The sequence below is a fragment of the Meleagris gallopavo genome, chromosome 5, assembly GCF_000146605.3.
Source record: "Meleagris gallopavo isolate NT-WF06-2002-E0010 breed Aviagen turkey brand Nicholas breeding stock chromosome 5, Turkey_5.1, whole genome shotgun sequence".
NCBI classification, from domain to species: domain Eukaryota; kingdom Metazoa; phylum Chordata; class Aves; order Galliformes; family Phasianidae; genus Meleagris; species Meleagris gallopavo.
In genome coordinates this window covers 14,048,427-14,066,877 of record NC_015015.2, presented here as the reverse complement: position 1 = coordinate 14,066,877, position 18,451 = coordinate 14,048,427, and the positions used below count along the sequence as shown (strand labels likewise).

At 39.8% G+C, this 18,451-nt stretch overlaps 2 protein-coding genes across 2 annotated transcripts in view; both read left to right on the top strand.

The window, feature by feature from the left end:
* Window positions 1-18,451, top strand: part of MUC5AC (mucin 5AC, oligomeric mucus/gel-forming) — a 217,213-nt gene that overhangs the window by 77,648 nt on the left and 121,114 nt on the right. The window contains exons 55-59 of the mRNA XM_010711134.3: window positions 10,651-10,903; window positions 14,037-14,175; window positions 16,167-16,346; window positions 16,658-16,966; window positions 17,850-18,006. Of these exons, the coding sequence (XP_010709436.2) occupies window positions 10,651-10,903; window positions 14,037-14,175; window positions 16,167-16,346; window positions 16,658-16,966; window positions 17,850-18,006 (1,038 nt within the window). The remainder of the gene's footprint in view (window positions 1-10,650; window positions 10,904-14,036; window positions 14,176-16,166; window positions 16,347-16,657; window positions 16,967-17,849; window positions 18,007-18,451) is intronic.
* The window catches only part of MUC2 (mucin 2, oligomeric mucus/gel-forming), a 41,252-nt gene that overhangs the window by 6,977 nt on the left and 15,824 nt on the right, over window positions 1-18,451 (top strand). The window contains exons 6-25 of the mRNA XM_010711133.3: window positions 9-234; window positions 1,003-1,128; window positions 2,001-2,118; window positions 3,070-3,208; window positions 3,787-3,888; window positions 4,598-4,667; window positions 4,916-5,053; window positions 5,753-5,917; window positions 6,719-6,813; window positions 7,597-7,723; window positions 10,651-10,903; window positions 11,861-11,913; window positions 12,293-12,393; window positions 12,699-12,850; window positions 14,037-14,175; window positions 15,317-15,427; window positions 16,167-16,346; window positions 16,730-16,966; window positions 17,850-18,006; window positions 18,205-18,333. Of these exons, the coding sequence (XP_010709435.1) occupies window positions 9-234; window positions 1,003-1,128; window positions 2,001-2,118; window positions 3,070-3,208; window positions 3,787-3,888; window positions 4,598-4,667; window positions 4,916-5,053; window positions 5,753-5,917; window positions 6,719-6,813; window positions 7,597-7,723; window positions 10,651-10,903; window positions 11,861-11,913; window positions 12,293-12,393; window positions 12,699-12,850; window positions 14,037-14,175; window positions 15,317-15,427; window positions 16,167-16,346; window positions 16,730-16,966; window positions 17,850-18,006; window positions 18,205-18,333 (2,818 nt within the window). The remainder of the gene's footprint in view (window positions 1-8; window positions 235-1,002; window positions 1,129-2,000; window positions 2,119-3,069; window positions 3,209-3,786; window positions 3,889-4,597; window positions 4,668-4,915; window positions 5,054-5,752; window positions 5,918-6,718; window positions 6,814-7,596; window positions 7,724-10,650; window positions 10,904-11,860; window positions 11,914-12,292; window positions 12,394-12,698; window positions 12,851-14,036; window positions 14,176-15,316; window positions 15,428-16,166; window positions 16,347-16,729; window positions 16,967-17,849; window positions 18,007-18,204; window positions 18,334-18,451) is intronic.

The window sequence follows — 18,451 nt, the reverse complement described above, 5'->3', positions numbered from 1 at the left end:
TCCCTCAGAAAAAAATGTGCAAGAAACTTCTGTCTCGATTTGGAAACTGCCCCAAAGTGGTTGCTTTTGATGATTATGTAGCTACCTGCACTGAGGATATGTGCAACTGTGTGGTTAATTCTTCTTATTCTGATTTGGTTTCCAGCTGCATATGCAGCACTTTAAACCAATACTCTCGAGACTGTGTCCTCAGCAAGGGAGACCCTGGGGAATGGAGAACCAAAGAGCTTTGCTGTAAGTAGTATTGCTCTGGAGGTTAGGATGTTGGACATATATGCATGAATCCTAATACCAGCAGAGCAAAGATAGGAGCTCCTTCAACTACATTGACTCAATCTGTAGAAGTACTTTGACAGAAATGTTGTTAACGGAAAAGCTTCAACAAGTTTAACTTGATTTTGCTCAACAATTACTGTAATAATTATATATATAATATATATATAATATATATATTATAAAAATAATACAGTAAAATAACTGTATCTTAGCATCTTTCTTCTCCTTTTTTTCAGTTCTTTTTTGAGTTTTGCCATGCCTGTTCTTAGCTGCTCCTTTGCTTTCCTACTCAGTAGTTGCAGCTACTGAGCAGGAAATCCCTGTCAATCTGGGGTGAAGACTACAGGTAGTTCTTCCAAATAGCTGTTGTGGAAAAGGGTGGAAGATTAATGCCAGAATGAGAGTTGCTTGAGGCCTAAATAAAAATAAGTTATTGCAACTCCTGATGTCTTTTGTTGGTATCACGACTTCAGCCAACCTTGAGTTAGTTAAATAATGCTTCATAACTAATACTTCCCAACATGATTATTATTTTTTCCAAAGATTAAGTAAAAGCAATTGTAAGACATCCCTTTAGAGGGTAACAAGACATGACACATCTGGCCAGAAAGTTTTGCAACCAAGATTTGGGGGAAGGGAGGAAGAAGGAGTTGGGCAGTGATGCAATGATTTTTAAGTGTTCGTAAATTCATCATTAACATACCACATTTTTCTTTGGTTTTGCAGATCAGGAATGCCCAAGCAACATGGAGTACATGGAATGTGGAAACTCCTGTGCTGACACCTGCACTGACCCAGAAAGGAGCAAGATATGCAAAGCCCCATGTACAGATGGTTGCTTCTGTCCCCCTGGTAAGGCACTTTGCTTCTTCCAATCGGCCACACAGCAAGGGACAAAGACGGAGAATATTTCTTTTCAGTGTGGGCTGTTTTTTTTTTCCTTTATGATTTTACACTAAAATCAGTGAATAAACTGTTTCTTCTAGTATAATTTAACAACTTCCTTCTTCACAGAATCACAGAACCACGGAATCATAGGATTTGAAAGGGACCTCCAGCAATCATAGAGTCCAAGCCCCTGCTAAAGCAAGTTCCCTACAGTAGGTGGCACAGGAAAGTGTCCAGCTGGATTTGGAAGAACCAAATCTCTAAAGATTCAAGATCCTGATGCTGGAGAAGGGGGCAGAAAGGAGGTTTTTTCAAAAGTTGTGGAAAAAGGAGAGGAGTTTTCTAGTTAGTAGAGGTATAGGTGAGGATGTCTGATGAAGTGCCTCCCAGTTACAAGTCTATGTGTATGTGTAGCCTAATGGAGAACAAGGCTTGCTGTAAGTTGTGTCATATGTAAAATAAATGCATTGGCATGTTCATTCATGAGCAATCTCGCACATGGAGAAGTTGAGGTTTGATCTGTTAGTTTCACTATTAGAAATGGATGGAAACTGGCTGACTGGCACTTGGTAATCCTGCTCATTGTGTAGAACTCCAGTAACGCACAGGGACATTCTTTGGGATATTCTATCTTATGTTGCTTTCATCTGAACTCTAGTGAGAATTCTTTCACATCAGTTAATGCCTGAGAGGGCCTGGTGTGTTACTTTTGATAAAACATGCCCCACTCATTTATCTGTAGAAATGATACAAGGTTTTTTTCTTTGTTTTGACCTTCCTTCACGGTGTTTCCCAGACTTACTAAGAAGTATTAACCAACCAATGTGTCTGAACAGGAACTATCCTTGATGACCTCGGTGGCAAAAAATGTGTTCCCAGAGACAGCTGTCCCTGTATGTTTCAAGGCAAAGTCTACTCATCTGGAGGGACTTACTCCACTCCTTGCCAAAACTGGTACTGTTGTGAACTTGACTGCACTAACAAGATAGAGGCAGTTATTGGAGAGCATAGATTAGTTGCATTCTGTTCCTTAATCCTTTTTACTGTTCCTAACATCCTAAGTAATCATGGCACTAATTCAAAAACTGGGATCTGAATAGCAACAGCATTTGGAAAAACTTTGAGGCAACCCTCAACCACCATTGCTATCACTCTCACTTGGAGTTGTCAGCAAGTGTTAAGCCTGGGATACCAAAATGCAGAAAAATGAGACTCTTTGCTATTAGTTTAGAAGCATTGGCCTCTAAAGTGTAGCAATTCCACGCTAATGAGTAATTTTCCAACCACTGCTAGATCTCTAAAGGGCTGTTCCAAAGCTTGGATCTCAAAGAATTACTCTGTGGTACATAGCTGGATAGAGCGGATGTTCTGCAAATCCCTTTGGATTAACTATTTCCTACCCCATTCTCAAAGGCAGGAAACACTCCCCAAAGCCCGAGTTTTGAAGGGCTCTGAGTGGTTTCCATATAGCTGCAGGCTCAGCCTTCACAAAACCTGAACATGACCTGGCTGGTCTCCTCTTGCAGCTCTAATTTTTACATCTGCTTGCCTCTGAAAGTTTGCAACAGCAACTTGCTGAATCATCAATAGCGTGAAGTGATACAAGATCCTGTTTGAAGAGGTTATTTCTTTTAAAAAGTTAAGTCAGCAATTTAGGCCTTGTAAAATATTTCTTATTTGACCAACTCAGTGTCAGGATATGGCATGAAGCCCAGTGCAATTAACTCACACTGACAGACAAGTTAGGTCTTAATATAAAATCTTTCTCCCTCAGGGATTTAATAAGCAGCTGAAAAACAAGCAGCTGATGAGACAAAGAAAGAGGAACTGATCAGATATAGATCTCAACCTTTGCTCTTTTGCAGCTATATTTATTCTAACTACTCATTTTTGTTTTTTGTACAGTACGTGCAAAGGGGGCCACTGGAGCTGTATCTCTCTGCCTTGTTCTGGAAGCTGCAGTATAGATGGAGGATTCCACATAACAACATTTGATAATAAGAGGTTCAGTTTTCATGGTAACTGCCATTACGTCTTAGCTAAGGTATGAACAATCTCCCATTTCACTCCTAAATCTCTAGAGTAACATGAAGCATTAAGCTGTGCTGGAGCTCAGTATGACTTCGTTTGATGAAATGGCCTCAGTCCAGCAATGCACTTCAATACACACTCACATTTTTCTGTTTGCAGTGGACTACAGTTCAACTGTGATGCTAACCGTCAAGCTTTTGCATTTTCAACACAGTTCTACATCTCTTTTTTTTTTTTTTTTGACGAATTCGTTTTCTTACTGGATATATTAATGTAGATTAAAGCATTTCTCTTGAAGCTTTCTTCATGTGTGACTGTAGAAATGAAGTGGATGAGCTGATTGCTTCACAAAAAAATGACTACTATGTGACTCAGCACATACACTATCCACCCAGCTTGATGCAAGGAAAAAGTAAAGGGGAAAGGCAGTGAACATTATTGGGTTTGGAAGTGAAATTCAGCAACTTGCAGTTAGAAATTAAATGCCCCAGATCTTTCATTCTTACATTTTAGCCGTTCAGAGATGTATTTTTTTCCTTTTTTCTAGCATGCTAATGGTTTCTGCACATCCCTTTTCTCACCTGTTTTCAGAACACCGATGACACATTTGTGGTGATTGGAGAGATCATCCAGTGTGGGACATCAAAGACAATGACTTGCTTAAAGAATGTCTTAGTCACACTAGGAAGAACAGTAAGTAACTTGCTTTAGCTGGCACACAGAATGTCACTTTTATTTAGGTTCACAGAGTTCCTTTATGTTCTTCTCTAATACCGTGGACTCTTTTTGGTCTGCTACAGTCCTGAGACTGCAAGATTAATAGCAGCGGATGATGCAGTGCATGTGTTTATTAGTTTTGTTCTACAGGAGTTATTTTCTTTCCAGTTTTTTTGATTCTGGCTTTTCCATTTTCTTTAGAGGTGAATGGCTCAAAATTATCCTTGTTAGTTTTTCCCGTCTTTTCCTTAACTTCAAAGTTTTCATTCACTTCTTTTTGAAGGACAGATTTGTACAGGACCCAAGTGTTTTTACAAAAATTTTGATTCCTGAGGTTTTCCCCAGTGCAAGAAATGAAGTATTAGGTATGTCACGTATCCAGTGAGATGGATTGGAACCTGTAAGTAGCAACTTGAGATCAATTCTCAAAAAGATAGCTAACTTTTTAGATATGCAAGAGCAATTATCCAAGCAATTATCTCCTGTGGAGAGGGTTTTTCATTTTGTATTAGTCTACAGATTTGTTCTGCGCCATTGCATGGAATCCAGACATTGAGTTATATTTGCCCCAGAGGTAACCATATTCTGAAGACATTGCTTCTTAATGCTTAAGGAAGCTTGTCTGGTTGCTACTGTCTGTCTCATGTGCATTCGTTTCCACGGGCTTTTTTCTTTTTCGCTACAGACTATAAAAATCTGTTCCTGTGGAAATATCTACATGAACAATTTCATTGTGAAACTTCCAGTAAGCAAAGGTAAATGTCTTTTTCTACTACTCTCTCAGGATAACCTACATCAATTTACAGTTTGATTCCTGCTCCTCTCTCTGAAGAACCCGATCCTGCTCATTATAAGGTCACTGATTTAGGTGGATGCAGTCTGGGACTCCCTGGGAGATGCCTGTGTTACACTGAATGTGTTGGTAAAAGGGAATTCCTGTTTTCTCAGACTCATAAAGGTTTGTGAAGTACTTTTTTTCTCATTTCACTTTTTTCCTCTCTAGATGGCATCACCATCTTCAGACCCTCAACATTTTTCATCAAAATCTTGAGCACAGCTGGAATACAGTTTCAAGTGCAAATGAAACCTGTGATGCAGCTCTCCATAACAGTTGATCATTCTTATCAGAATCGCACATCTGGTAGGAACTATCATATCCTTTCAGTTCACTCTTTACCAACTTGTAGCTGCTTATCTATAACTTTAAGTGAGCAAAATATTTGATTTTATATTCACTTTTTTATGTTAGAACCCGTGATTAAATCTATACCTTTCTGCAACAAAAGATGGCCAAAACCTTCAATTTGCTGAAAATAAACTCTGTGATGGTTAGTGTGTGCAGACCTTTTGGACTCTATATGTAAAAGCATGCTATCATCAGAGTCTTGTGAGATACAGGCAGTGTTCTCAGTTTTGCCAATTTCCTGTTAACATCATTTAAGCTTTTTGTGTCTCTATTTCCTATCTGTGTGATTGGATAAAGTCTGATCTCTCCAACTCATTTTGGTTTGTTTTTGCCATTTTCTTCGACTGTAAATTTTGGAGAAGGGACTTCTCTGCCTGCTAGTGATTACTGAAAGCATATTTATGCAGCTTCCAATTTCTGTGCTTTCACTAAGTGCTACTGTAATACAGGAAATAACATTATTCACTAAAGACATGGTCCTGTCTGATTTGTGGGGACATCAGGAAAATGAGCTTCTTTCAGGCAAGCACCATTATAGACATAAGGGTGTTTATCTTGAAGCCATTGCTTTTTCCACTTGTATTATGATTTCTTCTTCTTCCTCCTCTTCTTCTTCCTCTTTTTTTTTTTTATCCCCACTGCCACACACTCAAGGTCTTTGCGGCAATTTCAATAACATCCAGACTGACGATTTCAGAACAGCCACTGGAGCTGTAGAAGATTCAGCTGCCGCTTTTGGTAATTCTTGGAAAACCAGAGCCAGCTGTTTTGATGTCGAGGACAGCTTTGAAGATCCTTGTTCAAACAGCGTGGATAAAGGTAGCAGGCTTTTCATCCCTGAGTTATCAGTGCTAAATAATTTTCATGTGATGAATAACTGAAAAAGCTTTAGAAGTCTCACAAACATCAACTGTCTCTGCCTTTGAGGCTATTTCTAGAGAGAACACGTTGCTTTCTGTGAGCATCTAAGGTGACAGCTTTGTTTTTTTAAAAAACAAAACAAAACAAAACAAAATACACAGTTCTGGAAAAAGGGCCAGCACTTTCTTTGCTGAGGACTTGAAAAGCACACACAGCATCAATGAGAGCAATTTAGGCTTAAGGCAGAGCATAATTGGTTGTCAGTATTTGGGGCCAATATTCCAACCTAGGTTGCTACAGCTGTGCTGGGCTTAATAAGTTATCATCACTACTGACTTCAGCAGTCACTGTACTGTACCAGGTGCCTGTTCAGCTTCTCATTTTGACTGGATTTGAATATATATAAAATTTACAGTGTAGTCTCCTAGGTATTATCATTTATATAGTAAAATCTCACTTATTATGATATGCTTTGTGTATTTCATGAAGAATTAGACAAGTTTAATGGAAAACAATGAAAATGGGGAGGTTTCTTGTCAGATGCTTTGTAAATCCATCCATTGTAATAGTGTTAGCATTCATAAGGATGAAACCTTTATTTCAGGAAAATGACTGTTCACTCTGTTTATGCCCATTATTTCCTTCCAGCATCATTGGAACACTTCAGGACATTCTAGGAGTGTGTGTTAACTTGTAAGAAAACAAATTCAAGTAGTAATTTGGTTTAAGTAACTGTGGACAATATTTTTTCCCATTCAGAAAAATTTGCCCAACATTGGTGCGCTCTTCTGTCTAATACAAGCAGTACATTTGCTGCCTGCCATTCTGTTGTTGACCCTTCTGTGTATATCAAGGTAAGACAGCAGTGTAAATCAGTGGTTTGTTCTCGTCCAGAAGCTGATCTGCCAGGGAGGTGGTCTGGTCTTTGAGAGTTAAATGAATTATAGTAATGTGAATTTGCAAAGGAGTTCACTGATGCTGATGAGAAAAATAAAGTGAGAGTTTATGCAAGATACAGTGGGTCTTTTTGCCTGCTGTCCTGAAAATACTGATTAAGTGACTGACTCCCATGAGCAGCACTGCCATCACTGACAGCCCTGTTGCATGATCCTGAAGAAAAATAAGTAAAATGGGGTTTGCTGCTTTTGAAAACTGTTCTGTCTTTGAAAAGATAAATCAGTGTTTCTGTTTGGAATCAAGCCAAGAGGTTTTGATCTCATGATTTCATTTAAAATTGACGTCCAGTGGGAGAATATATACTACTTTTACAATGTTCATATTCCATTTATTACTGTGGAAGGATGTTACTCTATTTGTATTTAAAATGCAGGAAGTTGCCCATAACAGCTCATAGTGCTCAGCTGTATAACGATACTGATGAGCTAGCAAGTTCCTACATTTCTGTGCATAGTAAAGCAGTTCCTGCAAAAACTGCAGAAAATTCGTGTAGGGTTTGTGTGAGATACAGCTTACTGAGAAAATACCTGAGCCTGAAATTTTACATAAGATTTAATGTGTCTTCAGATACCTGTAAGTCAGATAACTGTGGCTTACTCTTTACCCCATTAAATTGCTGAATATTTCCTTGCTCTTTCTGTGAACCAGGCATAATACCCATGTCCTTTTCTGTCCCCTAGAGATGTATGTACGACACCTGTAATGCTGAGAAGAGTGAAGTTGCACTGTGTAGTGTGCTCTCTACTTACTCCAGAGACTGTGCTGCAGCAGGCATGACCCTTAAGGGCTGGAGGCAGGGGATCTGTGGTATGCATCCTATAATGTCTTGAGTGGGGATGTAGGGGAACATCTTCAGATTGCAGTCTGTGGCAGCTTGCAGCTTCTGAGCTCAGTCAAGCTCATAGATCTTCGAAAAACAGAATAAGCACATATAAGCTCTTTAAAAACCTCTATCTGACAATATCACTTCACGAGAAGGCTCTTAGGATGCATGCTCCTTGCATATCACATCAAGTGAGTTCTGTATTGAATCACAACAAGGAGTCACAGATTAATATTGGATCCATGGGCCTCCCAATGCATTGTAATCCTGACAGATTTTCTCAACTTTTCTGTCTCAGACATTGGCCATGCACACGGTATCCTCATTCATTGCATTTTTTCAAGTCATAACCTGACTTTTAATAAATACATGTTGCTTTTTTTTCTGAGAACATGAAAGTGTTGAAAAGTATATTCATCTCAGGACTATTTAAGAGTAAATAAAAGTTTCTTGGAATGTAAGTGTATATTTGAGCATATACATAGTCAGTAAATCCTAGATTAGGAGTCCACAAATAAATATCTATTTATATAGTACTGCCAGAATTTATTATGGGATGCTATCGGAGCTGAGAGTAAAACTCATGAGTTGTAGTTTCTGAATTTTAGTATGAAATTTTCCATTTTTCTATTAATTATCAGATAGTTCAAATGAGATTTATCTGTTTCAACACGAAAATAAATGTATGGGTTTCTTAATAACTTATCTGAATAAGAAAGAAAACAAGAACGATTTTTATGCAGCTATGATATATTTTATTACCTGAGTTAGAGGCCAAGTGGAATGTTTAATAGAAACAATGCAGCTGGTGCTTTGTAGAAGGCATGGAAGATTGGAGTAAGAACAATTTAACAAGCCTGTGCTGAAATAATTATAAGGGAACACAGTGCAATCTACAGCATGTTATCTTAGAGTCATGCAGACTTACGCACTAGCCAGTCCCTGTCTGTGGAGAGATTTGTTGTCAAGATAGAATTACTGACACACTGCACACCAAAGCAAGACAATTCTGCAGCATGGGTCTGAAACCTGACTCATGACACAATAGGCAATATTAACTCAAACAGTGCAGTAACCTTTAGAAAAGTTCTAATCATCATGATCATTTTAGTTCCTTTTTTTTTAAGAGGAAATAATCTTTTGGGAACATGCCTGTGATAAGATTGAAGGTTGTGCTATTCAGGAGTGAAGAAGTAAATGGGCCAGAACAGTCACTCTCAGTGCTCTGTCCCCTGGTGGCAGGTGGGAAGGGTCTTTCAGCTCCTACAGTTGTGTGCAGCTGTGCTGCACTGCAGGCACCATCTGAGATAGGTTATGTTGCACAGGGTGGCTGCAGTGCAGTCAGTAGAGCGTATGAAAAAGAAAACCCCACTAGCCAATGGAAGGCAGAAACATAAACCACTAGCTGAGCTACTCGTTTCTGGGATTAGTAGTCTCTTCTAAATCACATCACTGTTCTCCTTGTACAAGCTGCCTTGAAACTATCTTTGGTATGCTCATGTGCTATGCACTTATGCCTCCAGTTGTGATACCCACATAATCTAAGATTACAAATCTGTGACTGTGGGTACTGTGACCAAATAACCTTTTTCTTACCAGATCTAGCTTTACCAAAATTGGTCTTTTCCCACCAAATAATTAAAAGGAGAAAGGAGACACATTTGTTAGAAAATATATTATTAATAATTAATAATTGAAACACCCATTCAGATAAATCTTTTGGTATATCAGATGGACTGTGTTATAAACTTGAGTTCAAGGACTTTATTAGTATCTTTCTTACTTGACCTATCGTGATTTGCTGCATCCTCATAGCACTCCTATGAAATATGAAAATGTGGCCTGCCTAACTGACACATGGGATATCATGCCTGCTCCAGCTGAGAGCAGGAAACCAAACTGGCTTTTGTTGGTGGAGGTGGTTTTCCATGTGTACACACACCTGGCACACAAACTAATCTAAGAAAGCATACAATGGTCATTGACTGGAAAACCATACAGAGCTTTGTTTAAGCATGGAGCCTATGGCTGATATGGTGATAATACTGCTGCAAAGATTAGTGCAGTTCCCCATAAGCAACCCTCCTGTACCTTCTGGTACCTCTGTGCATGTCTGAAAAACAAAGCAATGGGTTTTATCTTTGGGGATCTGAGTCAAAAAGAGGTCCAAGAGGATTAGGTCCCCAGTTCTCATTGAATTTCAGAAGAATCTGGATGTCAGCACTTCTTGAAAGTCACATTCCTGATATTTCCTTACACAACTTGATCCTACTGATCCCTACTGCAGATTTTATGGCAAAGTTTTGAAGTTAATATTTTTTGTTAGTGCACAAAGATTAATCAGCTTTTCATTGTCTTACAGGTTTAGTTGAGATCTATAGATTTTTAGTATTTAACTGTTTGATCCACCCAACAGGGTGCTTAAAAATTTGGTTTCTCATTTCTTTAAAGGATAAAAAAAAGAGGTAACATCAAATGATTAGCAAGTTCCTTATCACTGCCCATTTAATGCCCAAAGTTAACCCTATAAAATAGCTCAATTCTTCCTTTTTTTTTTTTCCTACCCGAATAAATCATTAGTTAGGGAGAGAAAACTCATTTTTATCTACATGGGGAAGTGAGAAGTTACTGGCTTCAATTCTTGAAATAAGATGGAATTGTAAATTTTACAAATACAAAATGACACTGACTCTTATTCAGTCAAGATATACCCTGTTGGGTATTTCAGAATTCAATCTCACCTAGTTTTACGCAGGCTTATGAGCAGGCTTCTCCCAGACCACTGGGAGACAAGGTGTTCTGGTTAGGAAAATGTACATTTATGGATCTCAACCTGCAGAGAGCTGCATTAACAGCATGAATGATGATTGCACAGAGAAGGCCATACATCCATTTTATTTCTCTTGCAAAGATCCCTCAGAGGAGTGTCCTGAGACTATGGTTTATAACTATAGCGTGAAGTACTGCAACCAGTCTTGCCGCTCGCTTGATGAAGCTGATCCGCTGTGTAAAGTTCAGATTGCTCCTATGGAGGGCTGTGGTTGCCCTGAAGGGACCTACCTCAATGATGAGGAGGAATGTGTGACTCCCGATGACTGTCCCTGCTACTACAAAGGCAAGATTGTTCAGCCTGGCAACTCTTTTCAGGAAGACAAGCTGTTGTGGTAAGCTGCACTAATGATGCAAAGGTTGAATACTTGGGCTTGTTGGGGAAGTCCCTGCTTTAATCCTTGAATGTGGTCGTTTTACTGTAAAGAATCATGATTAATTTCTGCTTGATTTTACCAAAGCAAATGATCCCCTGGCAGGACTGGCAGCCACAGTGATGATTAAGATCCTATATTCCAGCTAGCAAACAAGAACCTTAAAACATGTAGTGTTTGTGACCTATCTCTATGCAAAGTTCACTGTTGTGTAAAAAACCATTCATTTACAGCGGGAGCAAGATAGGGGGCTTTGAGAGGGGAGTTTCTGGCTTTGTGATGAAAAGGAGTCAAAAACATCCCCCTACCATCATCCTGCAAGCTGTTAAAAAATTGTTGCCCAACGGAAAAAAGCAAAATCTCAGTTTTTAAACATAAGGAGAAAACTAGGGAGGTGAATACCAAAGGTAAAGTAATTCTCTTGCGTCTCCAGTGCAAAACAACTGCCTTTCCCTCATTTTCAACCAGCTCAGGCCAGCAAATAAATGCAAACAAATATCAGGAGAGGGCTGAATTCTGCAAACAATGTATTTTTATCTTTAGATGTCTGTTTTCTCTCTCTCTCTTCCAACTCTTGGATTTTTCTCTGAAAATTTTTGACTGCTTTGTAGATGCAAATTCGCTTAGTAATTTAGGTGTCCTCTTAAGAAGGTATTACTCCCATCTCACAGAGTGGAAGAGAAATGCTGAGGAAACTCTTGATTTAGGAAAGATATACACTAAACTAGTGGCAGATAAAAGGAAAGAATTTCATGTTTAGATCTTCCTTCTGGGGATGGCAATTCACATCTGTACCAAATATTAATTTTGCTGGAATTTGTTATTTGTGTTACTAGCAAAGCTTTGCAGAGGCTTTCTCTCTAGTGAGAGAGATAAATGTGAAGAGCTGATGTGTTTAATTTTATGGAATCTCTTTAGCAAGTGCATTCAAGGAAGATTAGACTGCATTGGAGAAACTGTCCTGGTAAAAGGTAAGATTTTGTTAAATAATAGCATTATAGTGTCAGCTAGTGTTTATAATGTTTCTCTGTACATCTCTTGCTTTCTGAAGCATTTTAGTCTTCTGCACATTTTTTACTTTCTCCCTATAATGTGTGAGTTATTGGTAACAGTTGTCTTTATAAAAATGTCCCCAGAGTTGCTGAATTCTTTAAAAGATGATATTTCCCCAAGCTCAGAGGCTGTCTGCTTCCTTTATCCTGTTGGTAGACAGAATGGAAATCTAATAGAAACTGTAAATGAGAGACATATGCTGCCCTCTGAAATGCTCAACTCAGCCACACAGAGGGGCTGATGACATCCTTATCACTTTCACCAAATGACCCTCCTACGATGTTCTTCATCCCATAGATTGCCCAGCTCCTATGTACTACTTCAACTGCAGCTCGGCGGGTCCTGGTGCCATTGGATCAGAGTGTCAGAAGAGCTGTAAGACGCAGGACATGCACTGTGTAAGGGCTTCACCTTCTGTCACGAGTGTGGGACAACATGATTGTGCATGTGTGATTGTCCTAAACAAATGCTGGCAGTAACAGATTACACTGTTCACAAGACCTGTCACCCCACTGATAAGACAGCAGCTGCAGCTGCTCACCTAGCTGTGACGCCTGTAGCCTGATTGTTACTAACTTACTGGCACGTAAGATTTTGAAAAGGCAATCTAAAAAGTTTGAAGTCCAGCACAAACACTTCTTCTGATTCCCTGTACATTCTGTGCATTAATATATTGCCATGTATCATGTTTTTATATATGCAGTACGTCACAGAATGTGTCTCTGGCTGCATGTGTCCCGATGGGCTGGTGTTGGATGGCAATGGGAGATGTATTCCCAAGGACCAATGCCCATGTGTCCATGGAGGGCACTTTTATAAACCTGGTGAAACCATCAGAGTTGACTGCAACACATGGTATGTTATTCCAAGGAGTCTCATTTTATAACAAAGGCTGTTAAAAATAGTGCATAATATGTCCATGGGGCAGGATGCCTTTGAAACCTTTCTCTTCACCGTCAGAATCATTAAACATACTAAAGTAAAAAAAAAAAAAAAAGGGAAAGGGAGCATTCCCTCTCTGCACCACAGTGCATGAGCCTGTATTTAAGGGAATGGGTACCAAATGTCGAAGAATTTATATGGTTTTTTACAAACTGCTTCCACTCCAGCTTTAGAAATCCCAGCCACATCCAAGCTGGTTTGTGGCTGCTCATTGTATAAGGAAGAATGTAGTCTGTCTCTGTGGGACTCAGCTCACTCCCAGAAAAGGGCTGAATGTAGAGGAAGGAGGAATCACAGTGATTTTGCAGCAACCTGCAATTCTTCTGGGTGCACAGATCTCCCAGTTAGACAGATGAATGCTTTAGTTGTTCCAACTGCTGGTATAACTCTGCTGTAGTTCTCATAGATATTATTTATCGTGGTGGGTAGAATTCTTTGAATCCTTACCCATTATTTAGTGAGAAAATAAGAGAAGATAACAGCCAGAAACACTGCTTTGATTATCAGTAGTACAAGCAATACGTTTAACATGTGAGGCCAAACCCTGATAAGCAGTTGTTCTCCCAGAGGCCATTAAGAGGTTTTATTGCAGTAAGGTCTTTGTTTTCTTATGAGAACAGATCGCACACAGGGAAAATAACTGCAGAGTATCTGTACTAAGGGAACGACAACAAAAATTTTCTGTCTGTGCTGCCCCTCAGCTGGAGGTGAAGTCTGCCAGGGGAGGGTGGGAGGTAGTGTTGGTTTGCACACCATGATAAGGAACAGAACTGGCTGCAAGGTATGTTAAATATGGTTGAATTATCTAGTTCTTCATCTTGAACTTAGATCTTAAATCCCCACTGTCTGCTGTGAGGCCTTAATGATTTCAGTGCTATTTAAAAAGAAAAAGAAAAAAAAAAAGAATCAAAATACACAATGTGTCTTGGTAGAAAACATGAATTTTGCAATTAGCAGTCCATTATATGGCATGGTCTCAGAATAAATTACTTTGAAGCACTGCAGAGGATTCAACTTTCATTTATTCAGCCTATGTTTGGAGTTAAGGAAAAAACACACCTCGTACAAAGATGGTGAACCTTTGCATTTCAATCCCCAGCACCTGTAACAAAAGGCAGTGGAACTGCACAGACAATCCCTGCAAAGGAACCTGCACTGTGTATGGCAACGGGCACTACATGAGCTTTGATGGGGAGAAGTTTGATTTCCTGGGAGACTGTGACTATATCCTAGCTCAGGTATCTCACTTTTTGTATTCTTATCCACGTGTTCTTCATAGCTTACACTGCAGGGTTCCATTTGATAAATGATTTGATAAGACAAGGAAAAATGGTTTCAAACTAAAGGAGGGGAGATTTAGACTGGATTTGAGGAAGAAGTGTTTTACAATAAGGGCAGTGAGACACAGGAACAGATTGTCCAGAGAGGTAGTGGATGCCCCATCCCTGGAGGCACTCAAGGTCAGGCTGGAGGAGCTCTGAGCACCTGATCTAGTGCAGGTGTCCCTGTTCATTGTAGGGTAGTTGAACCAGATGGCCTTTAAGGGTCCTTTCCAGCTCAAATGATTCTATGATTCTACAAGGGCTGTCTCATGTAAAGTAATGAATACCGGTGAGCTGAGCTGAACCCCCCGCTCTTGTACTCAGAGCAGATACATATCTTCCATACAAAACCAAAGCAATTAACCCTCAGAAATGACACAAGAGGGCACTGTGTGATCCTAAATGATTAACTCCTGGGCTGGGCTGCCCTTTCCTGGTGTAAATCCACCATCTGCAAAGGAGGGGATTGATGTGGCATTGAAAATTAATGTTTCTCTGGATCATTCAAGAGTGACAGTAGGGACAGCAGGTTGACAGAGCATCCTGATCTAGCTGTAGGTGTCCCTGTTCACTGCAGGGGAGTTGGACCAGATGGCCTTTAAGGGTCCCTTCCAATTCAAATGATTCTGTTTCTATTTTATTTATTTATTTATTTATTTTCATCAAAAGCATGTAGAAGTTAGTATACGGATCTCAATTCATGTACAACAATTACATGTAATAAGGTAGTACTGAATGAGACACTTTCTCATCTCCAAATCACAGTTGTTTTTGCTAATATTGAGAAAAAAAGTATTTAAAACTTACTGGCTGTGCAGGACTGGTGTGACTGGTGTTATGAGAGGCTCATTTTTTTACCTCAGCTTTTCTCTTTGAAATTCCTGGCCAAATAAGTATGAGCAGTTCAGCAGCTACTTCTTCTAAAATGCTTGGAATTTTGGTGAACTTGTGATAAAAAAGCAAAAGTCAGGTTGATGTATTTAGAGCTCTTGAAAATGCTTAAGACTGGAGTAATTACATGAAAAGATCTAATTCAATGTTATCTTATTTTTCTAAGGATTTTTGTCCCAGTAACATGAATGCTGGCACCTTCCGAATTGTAATTCAGAACAATGCCTGTGGGAAGTCACTCTCCATCTGCTCCCTAAAGATCACACTGATTTTTGAGGTTTGTCTAGAATCATTCCTAACTGAGGAGCTGTAGTCTTGATTTTGCAGCAGTTAAATATACTTTCTCCTTATATTCCAGCTCCGTTGTTGCTATAGAGTACCTATGTTAATCAAATAGCTGGAAAGCAAAGGCAAGCTAGCTGAGAAAGGTGTAGGTAGTCGGCGTTACCAGGGCTGGATACTTCTGCAGGGAAGGGGGCAGGTGCAGGGGGTCAATAGCACTCTGCGTACATATGTGTGCATCTGTGGTGCATGGAAAAAAATTTTTAGAGACCATATTGCATACTCCTGTGCCATGGTTTGTGCACAGGGCAAATGTCAACCACAGAGGGAAGAGTTTCTTCCTTCCAGCTCAGCTTTAGCATTTCCCCAAAGTGAACACAAAAGAACAAAGAAATGTATCCCAGAGCAGGGCGTGAGGGTAGGGTGAAACAAGGTGGCGTGACAAGGAGTGTTCTGGCATGCCCAATTACCCTTGCACTCAGGAGCTGTTGTGCCAGCAAAATAGATTTCATCTAAAATGAGGACAATTTATGTGACCATGAAGTAAGACTTGTCATGCACGGGCAGATGTTTCCCATTGAACTCAGTGGGTCTTGTCTTTTGCTCACGTGTCCTGGGATAGGCCAAGATGTAGTGCAAGAACTACAGAAAAATGAGATGAAGGACAAAAGACAGAATACCAGAGCTGTTACTCGATTTGGTTTCCTTCCATGCAATATATTTGTTCTTTGTAGAGCAGTGAAATCAGGCTTTTAGAAGGACGAATTCAGGAGATAGCCACTGATCCAGGAGCTGAGAAGAATTATAAGGTGGATCTCAGAGGAGGTTATATTGTGATTGAAACAACTCAAGGGATGAGCTTCATGTGGGACCAGAAGACAACAGTTATTGTTCATGTGACACCATCTTTCCAGGTAGGTGCAGAACAGACCGAGTTACAATTTCAAACTCAGTCAGACACCCAGAACTGAAACCCCAGTTTGAAATTCAGGGCTTGGAGAAGTGTTCAGCCCCGTGGGCAAGAAGCAGTGAGTGGGCCGTGCTTCGTGTTTTGTTTCAATGTCCAGTTGGTATGGAATGCTCCAAAATATTGGGAGCTAGAAGTAAAGCCAGATATTTTGAGTACTGGTGGGCTAACAGAGTGATCTTGTCACTTCCAGTTCTAAAACATATTTTGATGGCTGTTTAGAAATTTGCAGCTATTTTTCCTTGGCTTGTTCTGTAGTTTATTTCTGTCAAAGAGTGGGCTACATTTAAAATAACCAAACCACTTACTGCGCCTACACATATTACTCAGGGAAAAGTCTGTGGCCTTTGTGGGGACTTTGATGGCCGCTCAAGGAATGACTTCACAACCAGAGGGCAGTCTGTGGAGATGAGCATTCAGGAGTTTGGAAACAGCTGGAAAATAACAAGCACCTGCTCCAATATCAACATGACGGACCTGTGTGCTGATCAGCCTTTCAAATCTGCCTTGGGACAGAAGCACTGCAGCATCATTAAGAGTAGTGTCTTTGAAGCGTGCCACAGTAAGGTAATCCTATTCTCCCATCATCAGTACTTTCACACCAGGCATTAGTTGCTATTATGCAGCACTTTTGTGCACAAATTGTTACTATTAAAGGCTATTACACAACATCCATGAGAACAGGGGCTACCTTTCCTTACTGCTGTGGCAGTTAAATCCTGCTGTTTGGCATTGGGGAAACAGTGCTGCCTGTTTTGAGTAACCAAGGACAAAGAAGATAATAGTTGGCTACCAGACGTAAAAAGCTGGGTATCAGTTTGTAACATCTAGAGATAACAGCATAGGGCTGTTTTTATGAGTATCCTTGGGAAAGTTTATTCAAATGACCAAAAGAAAGAAGTTATTTTGTTTATTTTAGACATGTCAAATTAATTTAAACTGAAACAGACCTGCTAATTCTTAATGAGAATGCCTATGTGAGGCTTCAGTGCAGTTTAGTAAGTCACTTAAAGAGTGAACTTGGCCTAATTTTCTTGGTTAGCTCATGCTGACACAGGTTAAAATGCAAGAAATGTGAAATTCAGTGGAAAATATAATTTCATTTTATACTTCATCCCTATCTGTCAATTAGAAAGCACAAGCACTACATAGTTGTGCTAGCCCAAAGCCAGGTAGTTTAATTCTGCAGAAATTATGCTTGGAAAGATACTTGGTTGTAAATGCCAGTACACAAATAAGAAAGAAAAGATTTAAAGTCCACATCTACCAGACAGGTGAAAATAGAAAAGTACCTCTTGTAAAACATCCTAGCTCTGTCATGGCAAGCCCAGACTGTCACAGACAGTTCTGCTGAAGAAACTGCCAGGGATGGCAGAAATTCAGAGCCCTTTCATTAAAATGTAGAGCAAGAGGTATAGCTGTGATAACAGATCTGTTGGTATTTTGATAGGTGAATCCAATACCGTATTATGAATCTTGTGTTTCTGACTTCTGTGGCTGTGACAGTGTGGGAGACTGTGAGTGCTTTTGTACCTCGGTGGCTGCTTATGCAAGAAGCTGTAGCACAGCTGGTGTCTGTATCAACTGGAGAACGCCAGCCATCTGCCGTAAGTATTGCACTGGAAATGCACGCAGGAAAGAGGTGCTCCATGTTTGGGCACATGGGGGAGAAAGAAGAGCAGAATTTTGGTATCTCAACATATTTGTGACTTAATAGGATCTTGTTTGCAAGAATTAGAAAACAAATCCTTCCCAGTGTCTGAGACTTGGAGGATTTCTTGTTTTTGTTTTTCGTTCTGTCCCAGCTGTGTTCTGTGATTACTACAATCCACCTGACAAACATGAGTGGTTCTATAAACCCTGTGGAGCACCTTGTCTAAAAACCTGCAGGAACCCCCAAGGAAAATGTGGAAACATACTGTACAGTTTAGAAGGTAATTCTTCCTTGACTTTGATGCAGTTTGTTGAAGATTTGTCTGATTTTAAATGCCTTAAGCAGCAAGATTGCTGTCTTACCTTGGAGGAATATTTCATTTGCCCTAGAAACTCACT